General features: G+C 34.2%; 1 protein-coding gene across 4 annotated transcripts in view; it reads right to left on the reverse strand.

The window, feature by feature from the left end:
• The window catches only part of Cwc27 (CWC27 spliceosome associated cyclophilin), a 203,475-nt gene that overhangs the window by 71,694 nt on the left and 111,284 nt on the right, over nucleotides 1-20,497 (reverse strand). For all 4 annotated transcript variants that reach the window (XR_012449160.1, XM_074077406.1, XM_020160397.2 and 1 more), the window contains exon 11: nucleotides 15,520-15,620. Coding sequence is in view for 3 of the 4 variants with exons in the window: in XM_074077406.1 (XP_073933507.1) it covers nucleotides 15,520-15,620 (101 nt within the window). In the remaining variant the exon portion in view is untranslated. The remainder of the gene's footprint in view (nucleotides 1-15,519; nucleotides 15,621-20,497) is intronic.

Here is a 20,497-nt window from a genome sequence, read left to right on the forward strand (position 1 = left end):
TCTAGCTTCTTTTATTCAATATTATGTTTGCAATATTTATCCATATGGCTGTGAGGAGTTATAGTACTTTCATTTTAATAGGCAAATAGTATTCCTTAGTAGGAGTATAGAACTTTTACCCAACTACTGTTGATATATATATTTGTGCTGTTTATTGTTTTAGTTATGACTAGTAACACTAGCCTGAATGGTCTTGCTCACATGCCCACAATTCTGATGATTACGTACATAAAAGTAGAATCAGTAGATCATGGAGTATGTGTATTTTTAACTTTGGCAAAAAATGTCTATTGTTTTCTAATGTGGTTGTACAGATTTATAATGCCAATGCCAGAGGATGAGAGTCCTAATATTCCACTCTCAGTAACAATGGACATTGTCAGTCATCTTACTTAGCTGTTTTTGGAGGCTGCATGGTCTGGCTTCAATTTGCATCTTCTGAACACACATGAAGTTGAATATATTTTCTCATAAATATTGGACTGCATATTTTTCTTTATGAAGTACCTATTGAACTCTTCTGCCTATTTTTTTCTGGGTTATTTTTCCCTTTTATTGATTAATAATGGCTGTTTAGATATCCTGGCTATACTGTAAATTTGTCCTCCCATGACATGGTTTGCCTCTTCACTCACTTCAGGGTGTCATGATGAACATAGGTTCTTAATTCAAATGTAGTGAAAACTTAGAACAATTTCCCATTGTGATTAGTTTTTTTTGTGTCCCAATCCTGAAGTCTCTAAACCAAGGTCATAATGACTTTCTCTTAAAACGTTTTCTGTAAGTTTGATTGCTTTGCAAAGCACAACTAGATCTTGGGTCAATAATGGGATTGATTTTTACAGCTGATGTGATTTAGGGCTATTTTTCATTTCTCAAATTAATACTCCAGTAACTCTAGCACCATCACAGGAAACACTCACCGTTCTCTAGTGCTCTGAAATGACATCTGTTTCCAGGCTCCTAGTCTATTTTACATGTATATTTGTCAGTCATTGAATTATTCCCACACTTTTTTTAAAATTAATTTTTTTACTATTTATATGTGCATACAATGCTTGGGTCATTTCTCCCCCCTGCCCCACCCCCACCCTTAAAACCCACCCTGCCCACTCCCCCTCCAGCAGGGAGAGTGATACCTCCAGCATTGTTCTTTTGACTGAGTATTGCCTTGGCTATTCGTGGCCTCTTTTGTTTCCATATAAATTTAATGGTAGATTTTGCAATCTCTTTAATGAATGTCATTGGAATTTTGATGGGAATTGCATTAAACATGTAGATTACTTTAGGGAATATCGACATTTTTACTATGTTGATTCTACCAATTCATGAGCATGGGAGATCTCTCCACTTTCTATAGTCTTCCTCAATATCTTTCTTCAGAAGTTTATAGTTTTCCCTGTAGAGGTCATTCACATCCTTTGTTAGGTTTACACCTAGGTATTTGATTTTTTTTGAGGCTATTGTAAATGGAATTGTTTTCATATATTCTTTCTCAGTTTGTTCATTATTAGTGTATAGAAATGCTAATGATTTTTCTATGTTGATTTTATATCCTGCTACCTTGCTATAGCTATTGATGGTGTCTAGGAGTTTCTGAGTAGAGTTTTTTGGGTCTTTAAGGTATAGGATCATGTCATCTGCAAATAGGGATATTTTGACAGTTTCTTTACTTATTTGTATTCCTTTTATTCCTTCTTCTTGCCTAATTGCTCTGGCTAGGAATTCCAGTGCTATGTTGAATAGGAGTGGAGATAGTGGGCATCCTTGTCTGGTTCCTGATTTTAGAGGGGATGGTTTCAGTTTTTCTCCGTTAAGTATAATGCTGGCTGTAGGTTTGTCATATATAGCTTTTATAATGTTGAGGAACTTTCCTTCTATTCCTAGTTTTCTTAGAGCTTTTATCATGAAATGATGTTGGATCTTATCAAAGGCTTTTTCTGCATCTATTGAGATGATCAAGTGGTTTTTGTCTTTGCTTCTGTTAATGTGGTTTATTATGTTTATTGATTTTCATATGTTGAACCACTCCTGCATCCCTGGGATGAAGCCTACTTGGTCGTGGTGAATAATCTTTTTGATGTGTTGCTGAATTCGGTTTGCCATTATTTTGTTGAAGATTTTTGCATCAATGTTCATTAAAGAGATTGGCCTATAGTTCTCCTTTTTGGAGGTGTCTTTGCCTAATTTTGGGATAAGTATAATACTGGCTTCATAAAATGTGTTTGGCAGTTTTCCTTCCCTTTCTATTTCGTGGAACAGTTTAAGGAGGGTTGGTATCAGTTCTTCTTTAAAGGTCTGATAGAATTCAGCAGAGAATCCATCAGGTCCTGGACTTTTCTTTTTGGGGAGACTCTTGATTGCTGCTTCAATTTCATTTTGTGTTATAGGTCTATTCAGGTGATTAATTTCCTCTTGGTTCAGTTTTGGATGATCATATGTATCTAGAAATCTGTCCATTTCTTTTAGATTTTCAAATTTATTTGAATATAGGTTCTCAAAGTAGTCTCTGATGATTTCCTGGACTTCCATGGTGTTTGTTGTTATCTCCCCTTTTGCATTCCTAATTCTACTAATTTGGGTTTTTTCTCTCCTCATTTTAGTCAGGTTTGCCAGGGGTCTATCGATCTTGTTTATTTTTTCAAAGAACCAACTTTTTGTTTCATTAATTCTTTGTATGGTTTTTTTGGTTTCTATTTCGTTGATTTCAGCTCTTATTTTTATTATTTCTCTCCTTCTATTTGTTTTGGGATTTGCTTGTTCTTGTTTTTCTAGGAGTTTGAGATGTATCATTAGGTCATTGATTTGGGATCTTTCAATCTTTTTAATATATGCACTCATGGCTATAAACTTTCCTCTCAAGACTGCCTCAGCTGTGTCCCATAGGTTCCGGTAGGTTGTGTTTTCATTTTCATTGACTTCTAGGAACTTTTTAATTTCCTCTTTTATTTCATCGATGACCCATTGTTCATTAAGCAATGAGTTATTCAGTTTCCAGCTGTTTGCATGTTTTTTGTCTTTACTTTTGTTGTTGAGTTCTAGTTTTATTGCATTGTGATCAGATAGTATGCATGGTATAATTTCTGTTTTCTTATATTTGCTGAGGCTTGCTTTGTGCCCTAGGATATGATCTATTTTGGAGAAGGTTCCATGGGCTGCTGAGAAGAATGTATATTGTGTAGAAGTTGGATGAAATGCTCTGTAGACATCAAGTAGCTCCATTTGATCTATTGTATATTTTAGATCTTGGATTTCTTTATTGATTTTTGTTTGGATGACCTATCTATTGATGATAATGGGGTGTTAAAGTCTCCCACAACCACTGTGTTGGAGTTAATATATGCTTTTAGGTCTTTTAGGGTATGTTTGATGAAATTTGGTGTGTTGACATTGGGTGCATATAGGTTGATAATTGTTATTTCCTTTTGGTCTATTTCCCCTTTTATTAGTATGGAATGTCCTTTATCTCATTTGATCAATGTAGGTTTAAGTCTACTTTGTCAGAGGTAAGTATTGCTACTCCTGCCTGTTTTCAGGAGCCATTGGCTTGGTAAATCTTCTTCCACCCTTTCATCCTAAGCCTATGCTTATTTCTGTCGGTGAGATGGGGCTCCTGTAAGCAAAAAATTGTTGGATCTTCCTTTTTAATCCATTTCATCAAACAGTGCCTTTGACGGGTGAATTAAGTCCATTAACATTAAGTGTTAGTACTGATAGGTATGTGATGATTCCTGTCATTAGTTGTTTGAAGGTTTGATTGTGTGTACCTAAGTTGAGGTTACTCTCTACTTACTTGCTTTTTCTTTTCCTGTAGTTTGGTGCTGCCTGTCATTTCATGGTTATGTTGGGTTTCACTTTCTGTGTGCAGAATCCCTTGAAGAATCTTTAGTAGTGGTGGCTTTGTGGTCACATATTGTTTTAGTTTCTCCTATTATGGAAGACTTTTATTGCTCCATCTATTTTCAATGATAGTTTTGCTGGGTAGAGTATCCTGGGGTTGAAGTTATTTTCATTCAGTGCCCGGAAGATCTCTCCCCAAGCTCTTCTTGCTTTTAATGCTTCTGTTGAGAAGTCTGCTGTGATTTTGATGGGTTTACCTTTGTACGTTATTTGTTTTTTCTCTCTTACAGCCTTCATTATTCTTTCCCTAGTTTCTGAACTTGTTGTTTTAATGATGATATGTTGTGGGGTAGTTCTATTTTGATCTGGTCTGTTTGGTGTTCTGGAGGTCTCTTGCATCTGTATGGGACTATCTTTCTCTAGATTTGGGAAATTTTCTGTTATTATTTTGTTGAATATATTATGCATTCCCTTGCTTGCACCTCTTCTTCTTCTTCTTCGAGGCACATGATTCTCAGGTTTGGTCTTTTGATGGAGTCGGTGAGTTCTTGCATTTTCTTCTCACTGGTCTTGAGTTGTTTAATTAATAGTTCTTCAGTTTTTCCTTTAATTACCATTTCATCTTAGAGTTCTGAGATTCTGTCTTCTGTTTCTGTCTTCTATTCTGCTGGATTGCCCTTCTGTTTTGTTTTGCAATTCTGTTTCATTCTTTTTTCTGAGGTTTTCCATATCCTGGTCATTTCCTCTTTAATGTTTTCTATATTCTTCCTGAGTTCATTTATCTCTTTATTAATCGTGTTCTTTGTTTCACTTTGGTGTTTATACAGTGGTTCTATGGTTTCCTTTATTTCTTCTTTTGCTTTTTCAAATTCTCCATTTTTGTTGTCTTGGAATTTCTTGAGTGTCTCCTGTACATTTTGGTTGACCATATCCAGTATCATCTCTATAAAATTCTCACTGAGTACTTGTAGTATTTCTTCTTTTAGATTATTCTTGTGGGCTTCATTGGGTTCTTTGGCATAGTTTATCTTCATTTTGTTGTAGTCTGGATCTGAGTGTCTATTTTCTTCATTTCCCTCTGGCTCCTGTACTAATTTTTTGCTGTGGGGAAACTGGTTTCCCTGTTTTTTCTGTCTTCCCGTCATTGCCCTTGGTGTTGTTATGTCATTGTACTGTGTGCAATTAAGTATTTTCTGGCTTATAATAATAGCACTAGTGATATTTAGAATGGAAGGGTGAGAGGAGATGGAAAGCAAAGAAGTTAAAGGAAAAGGGAAAAACAAATAAACAAGTAGAAAAAAACAAAACAAAGAAAGAAACAAAAAAGTTTCAAAGATATAAACAGGGAGAGACAGGGTACTATTCAACTGTAAGGTGAAAAGGCATTAGAGAGACAGAGATGATTGAAAATAAAAAAAAATAAAAATAAATGAAAAAATATATACATAAAAAAAAGTAAAAAATAAAAAAAATCTCCAAGTTCAAATGCAATTTTGGTATTTGTCCCTTAGCATCCAATCCTGGAGATGGTGCCTCAGATGTTGTTCTGTGATTCTCTTATCAAAGGGAAAAAATAAAATAAACCAAAACTGCACAAAACAAAATAAAACAAAAACCCAAAAAGTGTCCCAAGTTCAAATGCAATACAGTTTCAGTAAGTTTTTCAGCATGCAGGTGTGTTTGGTTGTTGTCTCATCAAAGGTAGGGAGAGAGAAAAGAAAAAAAAAAAAAAGAGTCTGGAGACTGTTCTGTGAATGGCTATCTGTGGCTATCTGGGGCTGTGGCTTGCCTGCCCGCTGCTGTCAGCCTGCTGTTGCTGGAGGCTTTATTTATGCAGATCTCAGGTGTGAGCTTAATACTCACCTGGCCCCACAGGCTTTGTTTACTCAGAGTTCTCCTGTGCATGACAGCCACTGCTACAAGCTTTCCCCTTTCCTAGCACACTGGGGGAGGTGACACTGCAACCCGCTTTCTCAGGCCATTGTGTTTATTTACAGCTCACATGGGAAGTGAGTCTTCCCCCCTCTCCTGTGGAGTTTTCCTCCCACCACCACTTTTACAAGCTTTCCTGCTCCTGATTGCTCGGTGTGTGGTGCGTCTCCTTCCAGCCGTTGTGTTTATTTAAAGCTCACATGGGAAGTGAGTCTTCCCCCTCTCCTGTGGAGTTTTCCTCCCTCTGCCACTCTCACAAGCTTTCCCGCTCCTGGTTGCTGGACGTGTGCTGCCGCTCCTGGCTTCTCCGGCCCGGCTTGTTTATTTACAGTTCTGTGAGGGATTCACCTCACCCCGCTTCTGTGTTCAGGGCGCCCCACCCTCTTTGCTACGTGTCTTTATTGTTCTTATTGCTTATTACTCAGTTTCTCTTTTTTCCCTGGGTGGGGGTCGGTCTGTCCAGGGGGCTATGCTGATCTGGCCCAGGGTTGTCTGTGGGAGTACCGCATACCGCTTAGCTCACCTTGTGGTCCACGTCTTCCCAATCTGTCTGGGCGCGGGCGTCTGGCCAGTATTATCCTTTTAAGTTTTCTTTCTTTCATATCTGTGTAATATTTATTCTAATGTATTTGACATTTTATTCTAATATAACTGGGATCACTTTTAAAATTTCATTTTCCAAGTCTTTTTTACATGCATATAGAAAATAGTTAATGTTTGTCTATTGAATTAAAATCCAGATAGTTTATGCACTTACTGGGTTTTAATTTAATATACAAAATCCAAAACAGTCTATAGAGAAATTATAATAAAATGCATAATATCCTAAATAATCTTATATCCTATTGTGGCCATTTTCTAAAAACAATATAAAATATTTTTGTATATCAAAAACCTTTTCTTAATGATTTCCTAATATTGGGCATCTTGTTAGTTCTGAGAACTCCATTGTTCCTTTGTCCTTTCTGGCATTTAAAGTTGTTTTTTGTAGCTATTAATATAATTTATGTATAGTCTGTTTTTTAAGTGAAAAAATGCTAATACTCAAAAGTTCAGCTATACATCTGCCTGTAGATTTTGTGAAGAATTTTTAAAGTATAACTATTTAAAACTGTCAGCATATTGCATCAATCATTTAAGAAAATCAATCTCATGGCACACAGATTAAACTGCCAAAAGTCAATTTCAATGCCACATATTCACAGGTTTACACTATAAAGTTGTGAAAAGAATATCTTTTTCAAATTTGATCAAGTGCCATAAGATGTTGAAGGAACTCAGCACTCAAGTGAGTTACTGTATATGTTTGATGTCATTTTTGGCAAAACCTCAGAAAATGTCACATAAAAGAAAAACATCTTACTTAAAATAAGGTCTTGACAGCAGTCTGGAAACGTTAACAAGTCCATTTCCAAATGGGAACACTCATTATAATTGAAAATTAATGGTGATATTAGTTCCACCTTGAGAGAATCTAAATACTGAAGCAAAACAGTAAGTGTGTCTTAATGTGAGCATACACACACTCATAGACACTCATGCCTGCTTCACTTGCTAGGCAAGTGCTCTCCCAATTGAGCCCTATCTCCAGCTTATAGTTGAAGAGTATCTTTTTTTGTTTTTGGTACCAAGGTTTGAACTCAGGACCTTGTGCTTGCTAGGTAGGTGTAGGTGCTCTACCCCAAGCTCATTTTACTTTCTAGAGTTGGCAAATTTATAATTATTTCAGTTTGGCTTCTATAAATATAATCTGATTCTAATCTTTCCTTGCTGAATTGTCATGGTTACTTAAGAAAGGAAAGGTGGCACACTACAAGGTTAGCCGAGGATATTTTTAGAGTGACTTTTCCTTTTAAATGAGAGGTACAGGTAATCCTCATCAGCAGTAGAGATGGAGTCCCTGGTTGCCCATGCTCCATCGTATCTTAAATTCTGGAGCTTTAAATGGTGGGAAGTTTTTTATTTTATTTTTTATTTCTCAGTTTTATTTGTATGGTCTTTACATTCATCATGCTAAGAGAATTAAAAGTAAATACTCATAAAGCAAACTGACCCTTTATAAGTTATTGGTCAATTTTAATAAAAAAGGTTTTTAAAAGTATGTTGCAAACAAATTATAATAAAATTACATTATCGGGGCAAAAAATGCAATTGTGCATTTCTGTCATGAAGACAACGTCCAAAAAAATAAATGTTACAATATTACCCATGGTTATCTTCAACAAAAATATTATGGGTGATCTGTCTTTTATGCTGTTCCACATTTCTGATATTTTCCCAAAGGATATATGCTCTTTTAATTTTTTATGTTTATGTATACATTTATTTATTTACTCATTTCCTTCCCAACCTTTTTATTTTGAAAATGTTAACCCTATGTAAAAGCTAAAAGTATGTTGGACACTCACATGCCTTCATCTAGTTTCACCAGTTGCAAATGTTTTGCCACATTTGCTTGATCTATTGCTGTCTTCATTCTTTTTTTTTCCATCCTGAAGTATCTAGAAGGTTATACATATCATAATACTTCACCCCTAAATAATTCAGAATGTCTTGTAAGCATAACCACAAAACCGTATCACACTCAAAAATTTAACAATACCATAATATTATTTACTATACTATCCTCATTCAAATTTCTCCAGATGCCTCTCAAAAAAGTCTTAATATTAAAAAAATCTAATATCCAATGTAGGATCACCCCTTACACTTTGTTGTTACATCTTCAGTTTCCTTTGATCTAGAGGACTTTCCTTACATTTTCTGTGTCTTATGTGACAAATGAACTTTTTTTTGAAGAGTATAGACCAAGTTATAGTCCACAGTTGAGATTTATTTACTTCCTCATGATTAGACTCAAGTTAAGGAGTTTTGGAAAGAACTAGTTGATGATGTGTACTTTCCCCGCTTTTTAAAACCTATACATAAAAATATACCATGTGATGTTTTGATACATTGTGTATCAATACATATATAGCTCCTCAAACATTAATCACATTTTTATGACAAAAACATTAAAAATCCTTTTTTCTGACTTTGTGAAAAATATAGTACACAACTACTTTCCATTTTTTTTTCTTTTTGCAATGCTGGGGATCAAACCCAAGGCCTTCTGCATGCTGGGTAAGCTTCTCTATCACTGAGCTATGTCCCACCCTAATTTTTCACCTTTTAAAAGAGTACATTTTACTTTTATAATTACAAAAGGCTTTAAAATTCTTTCTTGATTTATAAAACCCCTGTGTTTTGTTTTGCTGATTTCTTTTTTAAAATGTTGATATATTTCACATACCATAAAATTCACCCTTTTAAAGTATACTCTCCCTCACTTCTATTGTTCTTTAATCTGTTGGAACTCAGAAAACCAGATAATAAACTTGTTAGCACCATGCCATAAGTAAGAAGAAATTGAAAATGACTGATGGACTGAAAGGCTTCCTATGAATCAATTACAAATACACTTTCACTTTTTCAGGTAAATAAAGTAAAAATTAGCACATACATGAGGAGTTGAGTATTGGGAAAAGTAAGTTCTGATATTTTTGGCCTCCAAAAAAAGTAAAAAAAAAAAAGTAAGTTCTGATACTTTTGGCTTCCAAAAAAGTAAAAAAAAAAAAAAAAAAAAGATGGTCCAAGGGTAGCTGAAGAAAGTCAACTGCCTTGGGACAAAGGAGCAGTTTGCTCAATGAGAATCAACTCTATGTGATATTAGGTATAATACAGAGCAAGTACTCCATGAGGGCTTCTGTTTCTTATAAAACCAAGATTAAGCTGGTTTAATATTATATATTAGATACATGAAAAGTAGTGAAAGACTATATACTTTCACAACCTATCAAGCCTGAAGGTCCCTAGTCTGATTTAATCCAGTATTAAAAAGACAGTTTAAAGAAACTGGAAGTGGCCCAGTGTAATTTGAGAGGTACTAAGCACCCAAGGGATGTGTTTCATGAAGAAGCTTTAAAATTCTTTCTTGATTTACAGGCTCAGATTGCCCTTCTCTAATTTCTGGCACTAGTCATAGAGCAGGTATTGTCTGCTTAGAACTTTGAAAAGAGGATCTGACACTTTATCTCCCTAAGGCTGATTAGAGAATATGTCTGAACTTGTATCCCTATGTGACTATGTTCAGTTTGTTACTGGTTTTGATATGGCGAAACATAAAGAAACCTGGGAAGGACTTAAACATAATTTAATGAAAAGGATTATATAGTTTATTAAAGATCCTGACAAAGCCAACATAGGAAACTAGTTTTATCTTCAATTAATTATCAATCTTACTCAAAATTTATTACCCCCCACACAATCCTATACACAAGCTTGCAATGATTTACAGTGGGACTAAAGAAATTCCAAAGCTCTAAAGAAATGCAATACATCTCTTTTGAAATTGCTGGTATCTAAACTAAAGCATGACATTCTTTGTTTACCTAAATTGGGTTATTTGTGAAACCTACTGGAGATTCTGTACTCAACTAAGAAAAGTAATAATTCTGAATTTTACAAAGTCAAATTTCATGTTATTACAAAAAATTGATTATATATGACTGTACTAATGGTTTTACTTCTTAACATTTAATTTCTTTTATTTACTGAAACATTCTCCTATACATTATCTGACACCTTTACAAAGTAAATAGATGATAAAAACGGCAAAATTATGAAACTGTATTTCTATAATTGTATACTTATATGTATTAACTGGTAACATTCTTGTGATACAAGGAACAGCATATCCTACTTATCTTTAAATTTATATATGGAGAAATAGATGGGTTCAGATTTTAAAGTAACTTGCCTAGTGTGAGATAACAGATTTAAAAGTAGAACTATGATTAGATAAAAGTCCTTAATTGTCTATATGAATCTGGCTGATTTGGCCCAGGAAACTGGATAGAGATTATAAAAAGGAATATTAATGCCTTGATCAAAGATCTCCTGATGGTAGAATCTCTGCAGAAAGTATCATGCCTATTAGAGCACCTGGATTAATATTTTAATAACAGGCATCAGGACATAAGACTTTCTTGACTGTCTAAATACTTCTCAAATACTTTTAATCCAAGCATAATACACTAAACTCTAATGTGAAGTGGCAATAGTCAGAGAGTGTTAAAACTTGCCAGGTGGATTTATATAACCAGGAAAATAGTGGAAGCTTGACTTAGGAATGTACATGTACACACACACACACACACACACACACACACACACACACACACACCTTTTAACAAAGAATGTCACAGAAATGCAACCTTGAAAAGCATGAAAAGAATGTTTGAGATTTTAATTATGTCATATTTACACATGGCCATACTGAATATGGGCTTTAACTCTGCTAACATGGTATTAAAATTTATAATTTCAACGTATAGGATTGGGATAGGGAACAAATTGCACCCAGGAATAACTATATTTTTCTTCTGATGAATTTAAAATTCTTATTTTTTTATAGTAATATAAATTCATTACAAGTTTTCTTATTAGTTTCTTACTTCCTACAAGAAGCCTGAGGGGTACATAAGTCATTTTACCACTGGATTTATGATAACAAAACTGATTGATCATGGCTTAAATAATGTCATTGCTGATAACTCAAGTAAGAGTTTTAATTCTTCCCTACTTATTTCTTGAGAGAAATACTCCAAAATGTTCTTATAGGTTTGTGACAGCATTATAAAAGCACTTGTATTAGATGGAAATTCATATGGAAGATAGGTCTATATTATAAAACAATTTGCTACTTAAATTATCCAAAAGGCTGTTTAAAATATTGATTATCTGCTTTTAAGTTTATTAGCAAATTAAATTGCTTTTTTATTCAGAAAGACCAAATCATACAGAATTGTTATAATACTCAGGTAACTTAGTCCTGGACTAAAATAAAATGCTTTATAAAAGGCAGATTATATAGCCACGTAGCCCAATCGAGAAATTGTTCTTGAATATGTTCATGAGAATATTCAGCTCAACTGATGCATAAAGTTACAGAGCCAAGGTCAAATAACACTTTCCAACTTCTTTTCATGTGAGAATCTTACTATACAAATACACATGAGAACCTCTGGATCTGTTCCCAGAATTCATGTAGTCCTATCCTTGGAATATCCTGTGAAGACAGGCTAAGTTCTGATACACACTGAAAGATGTTTAAAATTTTACTTTCCTTCTATGTTATGTTGTGAGATGACTCATGGTATCATTTATACTCACAAGGAAAGAGTGCTATTAGATTTAAAATTTGCATAGCAACATTTCATTTTTAAATATAAGGTAGTGTTTACTGAAATTCACAAATCTTTCATAATAAACAATATCCTTGTATCACTAATACTTGACAACTTGAAGAGATCAAAGTAAGTTTAGGGGAAATATGATTCCAAGAAATAGGTAATCCATAATATTCTTCAAAAATATGCTCTAAAAAAAAGAATTTTATTAAGCCTTCTAAAAAGATAGTGATAATATGGCTCTTAAGAGCACTCTAAAAATATCAGAATTAAAATAAATGACCCATTCCATTTAGTGCTCAGCACTTGATTTCTAAAGACAATACTTGAATGCCAGGAACCAGAGCTCCTTACTAAGAAGGAAAATACAAGAGCAATCTTTGGTACCAGAAAGAAAATGCTCAAATGATGGGGGCAGGTTGAAAGGACACAGGTGTCACTTTGAAAGCTATCTTGGCCAAAGCTGGAAAAATTGAACAAAATGAATTACAGTTTGAGATTATCATACATAGAATAATATGAAGACTCACAAGCTCATCTTGAAATAAATAAATAATAGAAGAAAGAGCTCTTTCTTTTCTTTCTTTCTTCTTTCAGTGCTGGGGCTTGAACAAGGCTTCTTGCAAGCTAAGTAAACACTCTACCACTGAACTATACTCTCCATCTGAGACAGCTTTTTCTTACAGAAGAATTCCAAGTAATAAAATTAATAGGAATCAGGGAGACAGAATGTCACCATCAGAACACCAAAGTAAACAACTGTCAATGAAAGGTAAGATCTGTGTTCCAATGGATGCTAAAATTAGTGGTGAATTGCTTGAACAGAAACAGGATATTTGTATAATCTTAGGTGTCTGCTTTCAAATACTTCTAGCTCTCAGAAGTAGAAAGAGTAACTGTATAGTGTAGCAATGTAGCAGACACCATTTTGACCAAGTAAGTGATCAAGGTAATATCACCAGTAACAAGAAAACAGACATGGTGTTACTGCTAACACAATGCAGTGACGAGGAATACCATTTCTGTGGACATTTTGCCAGAAAATGCATAACCTCAATCTAACGATTGAGAAATCATTAGATTTTTCTAATGAGAAATCATGAAAATCAAACTGACAGACATCTACAAAATATCTAACCAGGACTCTTCAAAGTGTCAAGGTCATGAAAGATAAGGAAAGACTAAGTAAGGAACACTTACAGATCAGGGGACTAAGGAAGTCTGATCAAGTGATCAATATTACTCAATTGGCTTGTTTTGCTAATTCATTCCTTTGCTTAAAATTATTGACATATATTGCATATATCATAAAATTCATCCTTTTAGAGTATACTCACTGTTATATTATTATTATTATTATTCTCTAGTCTGTTTGAACTTGGAAAACCAGATAATCAAGTTGTTAGCACCATTCCCTAAGAAAGAAATTGAAAATGACTGATGGCCTTCAGACCATTAGTCCATACAAAGATTTTAACATGGTTAATTCTCACATAGAGACTAAAATAAGCTCTGAAAGAATCTTCTTTTTTGTGTTAAGAAATAAATCTTTTAAGACTCAAACCTTTCTTTACCTAATTAGATTTAGTATCTCAAAGACAAATAAGTAAACGTACACTGTTTATGCCTAATATACTCTGTAGCTATCCAGCATATTACAGTAATTACCTATGGCATTTCTTGAACTCCTACTAGATCCTGAACTACAGGGGTAATGATCATCTATCTGTTGTCAACTTCATAGCCTACTCCAGCACAGTTCTTGAGACATGGGGGTACTTAGAATTATTACTTAATTCAAAAATGAATAAAATATGTAAAAGATCTTTTTAGTTCAATGGGATAAACTTCATATACCTAACATGCCTTTAATTATAAGAAATAATCTCTTTAGAAAATTATGTATAATTTAAAACTAATCATTACTATGCTTTTTGCAAATCACCATATTGTCAGTACAGCTTATTAATATTCTGGGTTATATTTTGCCTATATGATCTAGTCATAAATAAGTTTATTCCTCTTCCCCCCCTCCCCCTCCTTTTTGGTGCTACTGGTGTTAGAACTCAGGGTTTTGAGCTTGCTAGGGAAGTGCTCTATTACTTGAGACACTTCTCCAGCCATTTTTGCTTTTTTAGGTTATTTTTCAGAGTCAGACCTTGGTCCAACTACCTATGTCTCTAACTGTAGTTAGAGATGTAGGTCATGACATCCAGCTTATTTGCTGAGATGGGGTCTCATTAGTGTTTTGCCTGGTTGACCTCAAACCATGATCCTTTCGATCTCTGCCTCCCGAGTAGCTTGGATTACAGTTGTGAGCCACTGTACCCAGCTTAATCTTTTCTTTTAAATGCAGTTTATAATTTGTGCCATAATGGATGGGTTAGTTTTTTTTAGCAATTAGTTTTATTCAAATGTATTCTTCGGGGGCTTTCAATTCTTTATGAAGTACAAGTTACTGGGGATACAGTATAAATAATCTCAGAAACACAGTCTTTAAACAGTTATGTGGTATTACTTGTGCTACTGAAAAGAAGTCATCCAAATAATACACTGCTGTTGTATATCAGAATATATAGTCTTTCAGGTTAGCTATGCTGCATCTTTTTAAAATATATCACCAAAGACTGTTACAAATGTAGCAGACAAAAAAAACTTCAAGCTTTATAAAAGCATGAGGATATAAAAGACACATCCATAAAGCAAATTTGCTACATGAAATTTAGTACAGATTTTAAAAGCAACAGAATAAAATTTCTAATCATGTTTAAAAATGAATCTACAGTGTCATTTATTATTTTAAAGAAACAGATTTGAGGGTTCCAAGCTGTAATTTTGGAAATTGAACATTATCTGCTTTATGGTCAAGAAAGTTTTAAAGTAAATGAGAGATTTTTAGCTGACAATGAAATAGCTTTTTCAAAGCTATTCTAACTTAGTGACATTTTAATAGAACACATTAACCTGAATAAATAGCAAGTCATTATTTGATCAGTTTTATCAGTATTTTAGATTTTCTATGTCTTAACATAGAATAAAAACACAAATGAAAAACTAGACTATGTATTTAATACTGTTCAAATCAACAAACAAATGTTCATACCAGTCCTGAGCATAGATCCTGAATGCTTTTCTTAAATATTTTGAAGAGTATATAATAAAAATGAACACTTTATTGTTTTTTACTTTTACTCCAGTTATGTGCTATGACAAAATTAAGTTTTGACTGGTTTACATACCCATTAGCTCTCCTTAAATCTACTTAAGAGCAATAACTAGGATCATCTTTGCATCAGATTTATTGCCCAGAAAAAACTTATTTTACTGGCTAGCTGTCCAAACTAAGTATGGGAAAAACCAAAACCAAAACCAAAACCAAAAGCCAAACAAAAACCTCAAGAAGGAGAGAAGAGACAAGAAGGAATGGAAAAGAAAAAGGAGGAAAGCTGGAAAGGAGGAGGAGTATGGAAAAAAGAGGAGTAGCAGGAGACACCAGAAGTCTGCTAAAAGCTCTTACCTTCAGTTCTTTTTTCTGCTTTAGCTACATTTTCTGCTTTTTTTTGTTTTGCAGCTAAGAGTTCCCGCTTTAATTGTCTTGCTTCTTTTCTGAGCTCTTCACTGTAAAGCAAAAATCAAAACTGTTGGTTTTTAGGTACACTAAATCTAAACAAAACCAAAGTGAATAATGTAATTCATTTTGTTTCTATGTACATTTACTTATGGTGTTGATACATACTTAAAGGATATTTTAAAAAGATGCAGTTTTTCACAATAATAGTATGAGTTGCTATAAAGTATTTTCTCTTTCAAGTAGATCAAACACAAGAAGCTAAGTAGTAAATGGCCCACTGCTTCCCTAATCACTAACAAAGTTAATACTCCCATTTCAATTAATAACTACGGGAATCTTGAGTCAAAATGAAAATTTTAATGTAAGCACTATTTACTATACCTTGATATATACAAGACAATTTGGCTTCAAAATTTGTTGAATTCCTGAACTGACACAAATAATTGCACTTATTAAGCAATTATTATATGCTAGGTATACTGCTAAAAAATTTAAAACTCATTTGTTTATTCCAACTCCAGTTTTTAACTTATCTAATGTAACAATTTGGCATATAATTCCTGAAACCTGGCAGACCAAGGTGCTCAGGTGATTAGCATGTTGTATCATGTGTTAAAGGCAAACTGAGGTATAAATGCTAATTTCCATACAAGTCAATAGCTAAGTGACTTGTTCCTGCAAGAGTTTTAGGTAGGAGGTTCAAATTCATTTTCTTGGAAAAATTATTAACTACTCATGTTATGAATCCTGCTATTGTTTGGACATGGTTTAAGAGCTACCCATCAAGGTTCATGTGATAGAGGGCTGGTCCTGGGAAGTGGGTGGTACTGGGAAGTGATAGAACCTCTTTAATAGGTGGTGCTTAGTGGAAGGTACTTGGGGTGTGCCTTTGGAAGGGATTGTGGTACCTCACTCTCTCTTTCTGGCTTCCTGTTTCAAGATGGAATCTATCAGGGCTGGGGGTGTGGCTCAAGTGGTAGAGCATGTGCCCAGCAAGTGCCAAGACCCTGAATTCAACTCCCTGTACCATTAAAAAGAAGATACAACTTCCCCCCTTTACACATGCTCCATCATTGCCATCTGCCTTGAGGTGACATAGCCAGAGGTTGTTGTCAGTGTGTGGGGGGGGGCAGTTGTCAGAGCCTACTAAACTGTTTTGCCTTTTAGTAACCAAAACTGTGAGCTGAATAAACCTCTTTTAAAAATAAAGTTAAATGGCCTTAGATATTTCATTATAGTAACAAAAAGCTGACTAAAACAAACCTTTAGGGTCACTTTAAATAGTCAAAGCTATGCATGATATATTGATATATCTTTGAATGTGAAACATCCACTGTGTTGTCAGTGAAAAATACACTTGATACTCAGAGTAGAATGCAAATTCAAGTAGGTATCCCACTTTGGAAATGGTCTCCAAAGTTATCCAAGCCCAGGTTTAGTGGAATCTTAAGTTTAGATAGTTCCCTACTGATCCAAGCTTTACTGCTTCTTGTTGATCCTAAATCCCATCCCTTTTCACCACTCGCTATCCTGTATTAGATTTACAAAACTGGCAGGTCTTATATATATATAACTTAATTCTTTTGACCTTTTTTCCCATATCAGATAAATAGCTTGGACTTTAAGATCCTGAATTCTGGAACTACCCTCTCTGATAAAACATCTACTATCTTTTTAGCCTTTTTAGTTTTTCATTCCTGCTGAACTTGCACTTACTGTTAAAATAATCAAAGCCAACTCTTTAACTATAGTTTATGCTCCACCAGCCCTGTAGTAATCTCTGTTGGCTTGTTATCTATTATACATGCCATGGTCAGCCATTTTACTAATGTTCTCATCAGTACCCTTAATTTTCTTGATTTATTTACCCTGTGAATACACCATAATTGCCTGGAAGAAACTGAGGACATAGTTAAAGTACCTTCCACCCCCGGAATTTGTTACAGGACACAAAGCTCCAGGGAATAGGTAATTTTAGATATGAGATATTGCCTGGGGATTTGCCCTTGTAACAAGTTCCCCTGATGATTTCAGTGTGCACTCAGGTTTGATACCAAATGCTTAGGACTTTACTATAGAAATTATCTCCTCCGTTTTATAATGGCAAGCACTCCTACTTCACTAATCCTTTCATTCAGCAACAAACATGTTCAAATTTCCCTGGCCATTGCTCAGATCAAGTGATTATAATCTTCACAAATGGACTCTTTTCCTGAAAGAATAGTTTATATATACAGTCTACTTAATTATCTCTTGCAATCTATCCCTTGCACACTCTACCTAAACTGCTTGTTATCACCCAAATTCAATGGTCTTCTCTCAGTTCTCTTCTTCTTTGGCCTCTGTATCATTCAATGATGTTAACTACTTCCTTCCTGAAATTCTGTCCTCATCAGGCTTCCAAGTACTTTGTAGCCATGATTTTTCAACTCCTCTACTGGTTACTCTTTCTCTTCCTGTCTTATAACTGTTAGAATTTTTCTGTGTTCTGTGCACTGGCATTTTTATTTAATCTCATGATATTAACTATCACTCCTATATATTTATTTCCCAATATAGAATTTTTATTCGGGCCCACATTTCTAACTATGTTATCAATACAGAAATTTAAGGCAAGGCATCTAAACAGTTTAAAGTTTACTAGCAGTTATATTTGAAAAATAAATAAAAATATTAAATCATATCCAAAATATTATTTCAATATGCAACCAAAATAAAATATTAAAATGATAGTTTCATTTTTTGTACTACTTTTTTGTATACTACATCTCAATTTCAAGGACTGGCTTAGATGGAGAGCAGGTCAGATGTCTCAACATAATTTCAAACCCTATTTCCAAACCTAAAGTCATCTCTTTCTCACCCAAATCTATTCCTTCTACAATGAATCTACTTTATCATGGAACCATTATCCTTCTAATGACCTAAACTTCTCCTTGATTGCTCCCCCTCCCTTTCTTAAAGTAGTGCTGGAGTACATTTCACACACATAACAGCTCCTCTTGGTACTCACCATAAAACCAAGTGTAGGCTGTCATAATGGTATGTCTCAGACAAATGCAATTACTTTCTATTTCTTGAAACTTTATGGGCACAATCTTAGAAATCTCATGTTGAGTGAGCATGAGGTAAAATGGAACTGTGTAGTCCCTGCACAGCAATAGCAACCATATCTTCCCTCCATCCACTAAACACCTCTTTTATTATGATAGTTTTCACATTTTTAAAATTTTGGTGAGTAATTCAGTAATCTAGATAATGTTTACCGAAAACTAAGGTTTTTCAGATGGAGACTATTTTGCAAGTCTGAAGAGGAACTGCTACAGTTTTAGGCTAAGTGAACTAGTTATAAGAATAATCTGAAATACACAAAGAATAAGGCAAAGAAAGTTTATACCATGTAAAGATACCACTGCAGAGGCAACAGAACATATGTATTAAAAGAATTAACTTGGATTCAGAAAATTCTGATTTAAAAGCCAACTCCATCAGCTACACAACAGGGGTAAGTATATACAATATGGATTCAACAAATGTATCTATTGTTATGTAAGTCATGTTTAAAATACCACTACTGTTCAGGACTGTTTGTCATGTGGAATAATTCTTACAATATTTGTTTATTATAAATGAATGCTACCTCTACTGCATATGCAGACCAACTCTTCATAATTTTCAAAGGGCAATGTATGCTTCTATAAATCTACCCTTAAATACATTTAAACACACCAATGAAGCAATATTATGCAAACTGAACGAGGATGAATAAAAACTCAAAAAAGACAAAGTAAGACAGAGAAGGGTAGGTCTATACAGATGATTAAAGCTGCTTCATTATGTTGAATTTTTTATGTTTGAGGCTTTGCAATTTTGTCAAAATCTTTTAGAGTATTCACTATTTGTTAGAACTTGTGGAATGCATAACTCTAGGAATGAAGTGTAACTTTTAAAATTAATCTTTAGAGCATAGTCCAATTGTAGGGTTCCTAATTTTATGTTCTCTGGAATATAGTTCTGTCCATTGGCAACAGGATATATTTAAATATGTTAAGATGAGAATGAAAATTGTAAGCTTGGAATATATGTCACTATGTACTGCCAAACCATGGACCTGCTTTAGAGAGTATCTTTTGAGACAGTATCTTCTTGGCTCTCACAAAGTCTAGTTTCTGCTTGAATGACAAATAGTTTTTTATAAATGGTTTTATTGCTATTAATGCTAACATAATTTTTCCTTATAGGTATGTTTCTAATCTGAATTTAAATATGGTTTGTATTCATCATCATCAACCACCAAATAATTCTGCCTTGCATATATATTTTTTATCTAGTAAATCTGTAATTGTTTTCTGACCTAATGGAAAAAATTCCATTTATAAAATTATCCCAATAAAATACTGGCAGGCTATAAACTGTAATATACTTTATGTCTTTAGTAACAGCAAAGGAATTACTAATTCATTCAACAATTTCTAATACTTGGTACCACTCAAGGTATAGGCATAGAAGTCAAGATGAATAAGAAGGGGAAACTGGGTGCTGGTGGCTCCTACCTGAAATCCTAGCTACTCAGGAGGCAGAGATCAAGGAGGGTCACTGTTTAAGGTCAGCCTGGCTAAAAAGTGAGACCTTATCTCAAAAACCCCAATATATAAAAAATGTGCTGGTGGATTGGCTCGAGAGGTAGAGCCCCTGCCTAGCCAGCAAGAAGCCAAGTTCAAACCCCAGTACTATAAAAAAAAAAAAAAGTGAATAAGAAAGGAAGAGAACCTAACTTCGCTAGGCGCTTTACATCAGTTACCTTCCTCAAAGTTTAATCTTTATAATATGTGATATAGGCATTTTATAGGTAAGAAAGCTGAGGTTTATGGAGATTAAATGAAAACCTTGCCTGAATCACATAGTCAGTAAGTGAGAGAGCTGG

This window comes from Castor canadensis, chromosome 6 (assembly GCF_047511655.1).
Source record: "Castor canadensis chromosome 6, mCasCan1.hap1v2, whole genome shotgun sequence".
Classification (NCBI taxonomy): domain Eukaryota; kingdom Metazoa; phylum Chordata; class Mammalia; order Rodentia; family Castoridae; genus Castor; species Castor canadensis.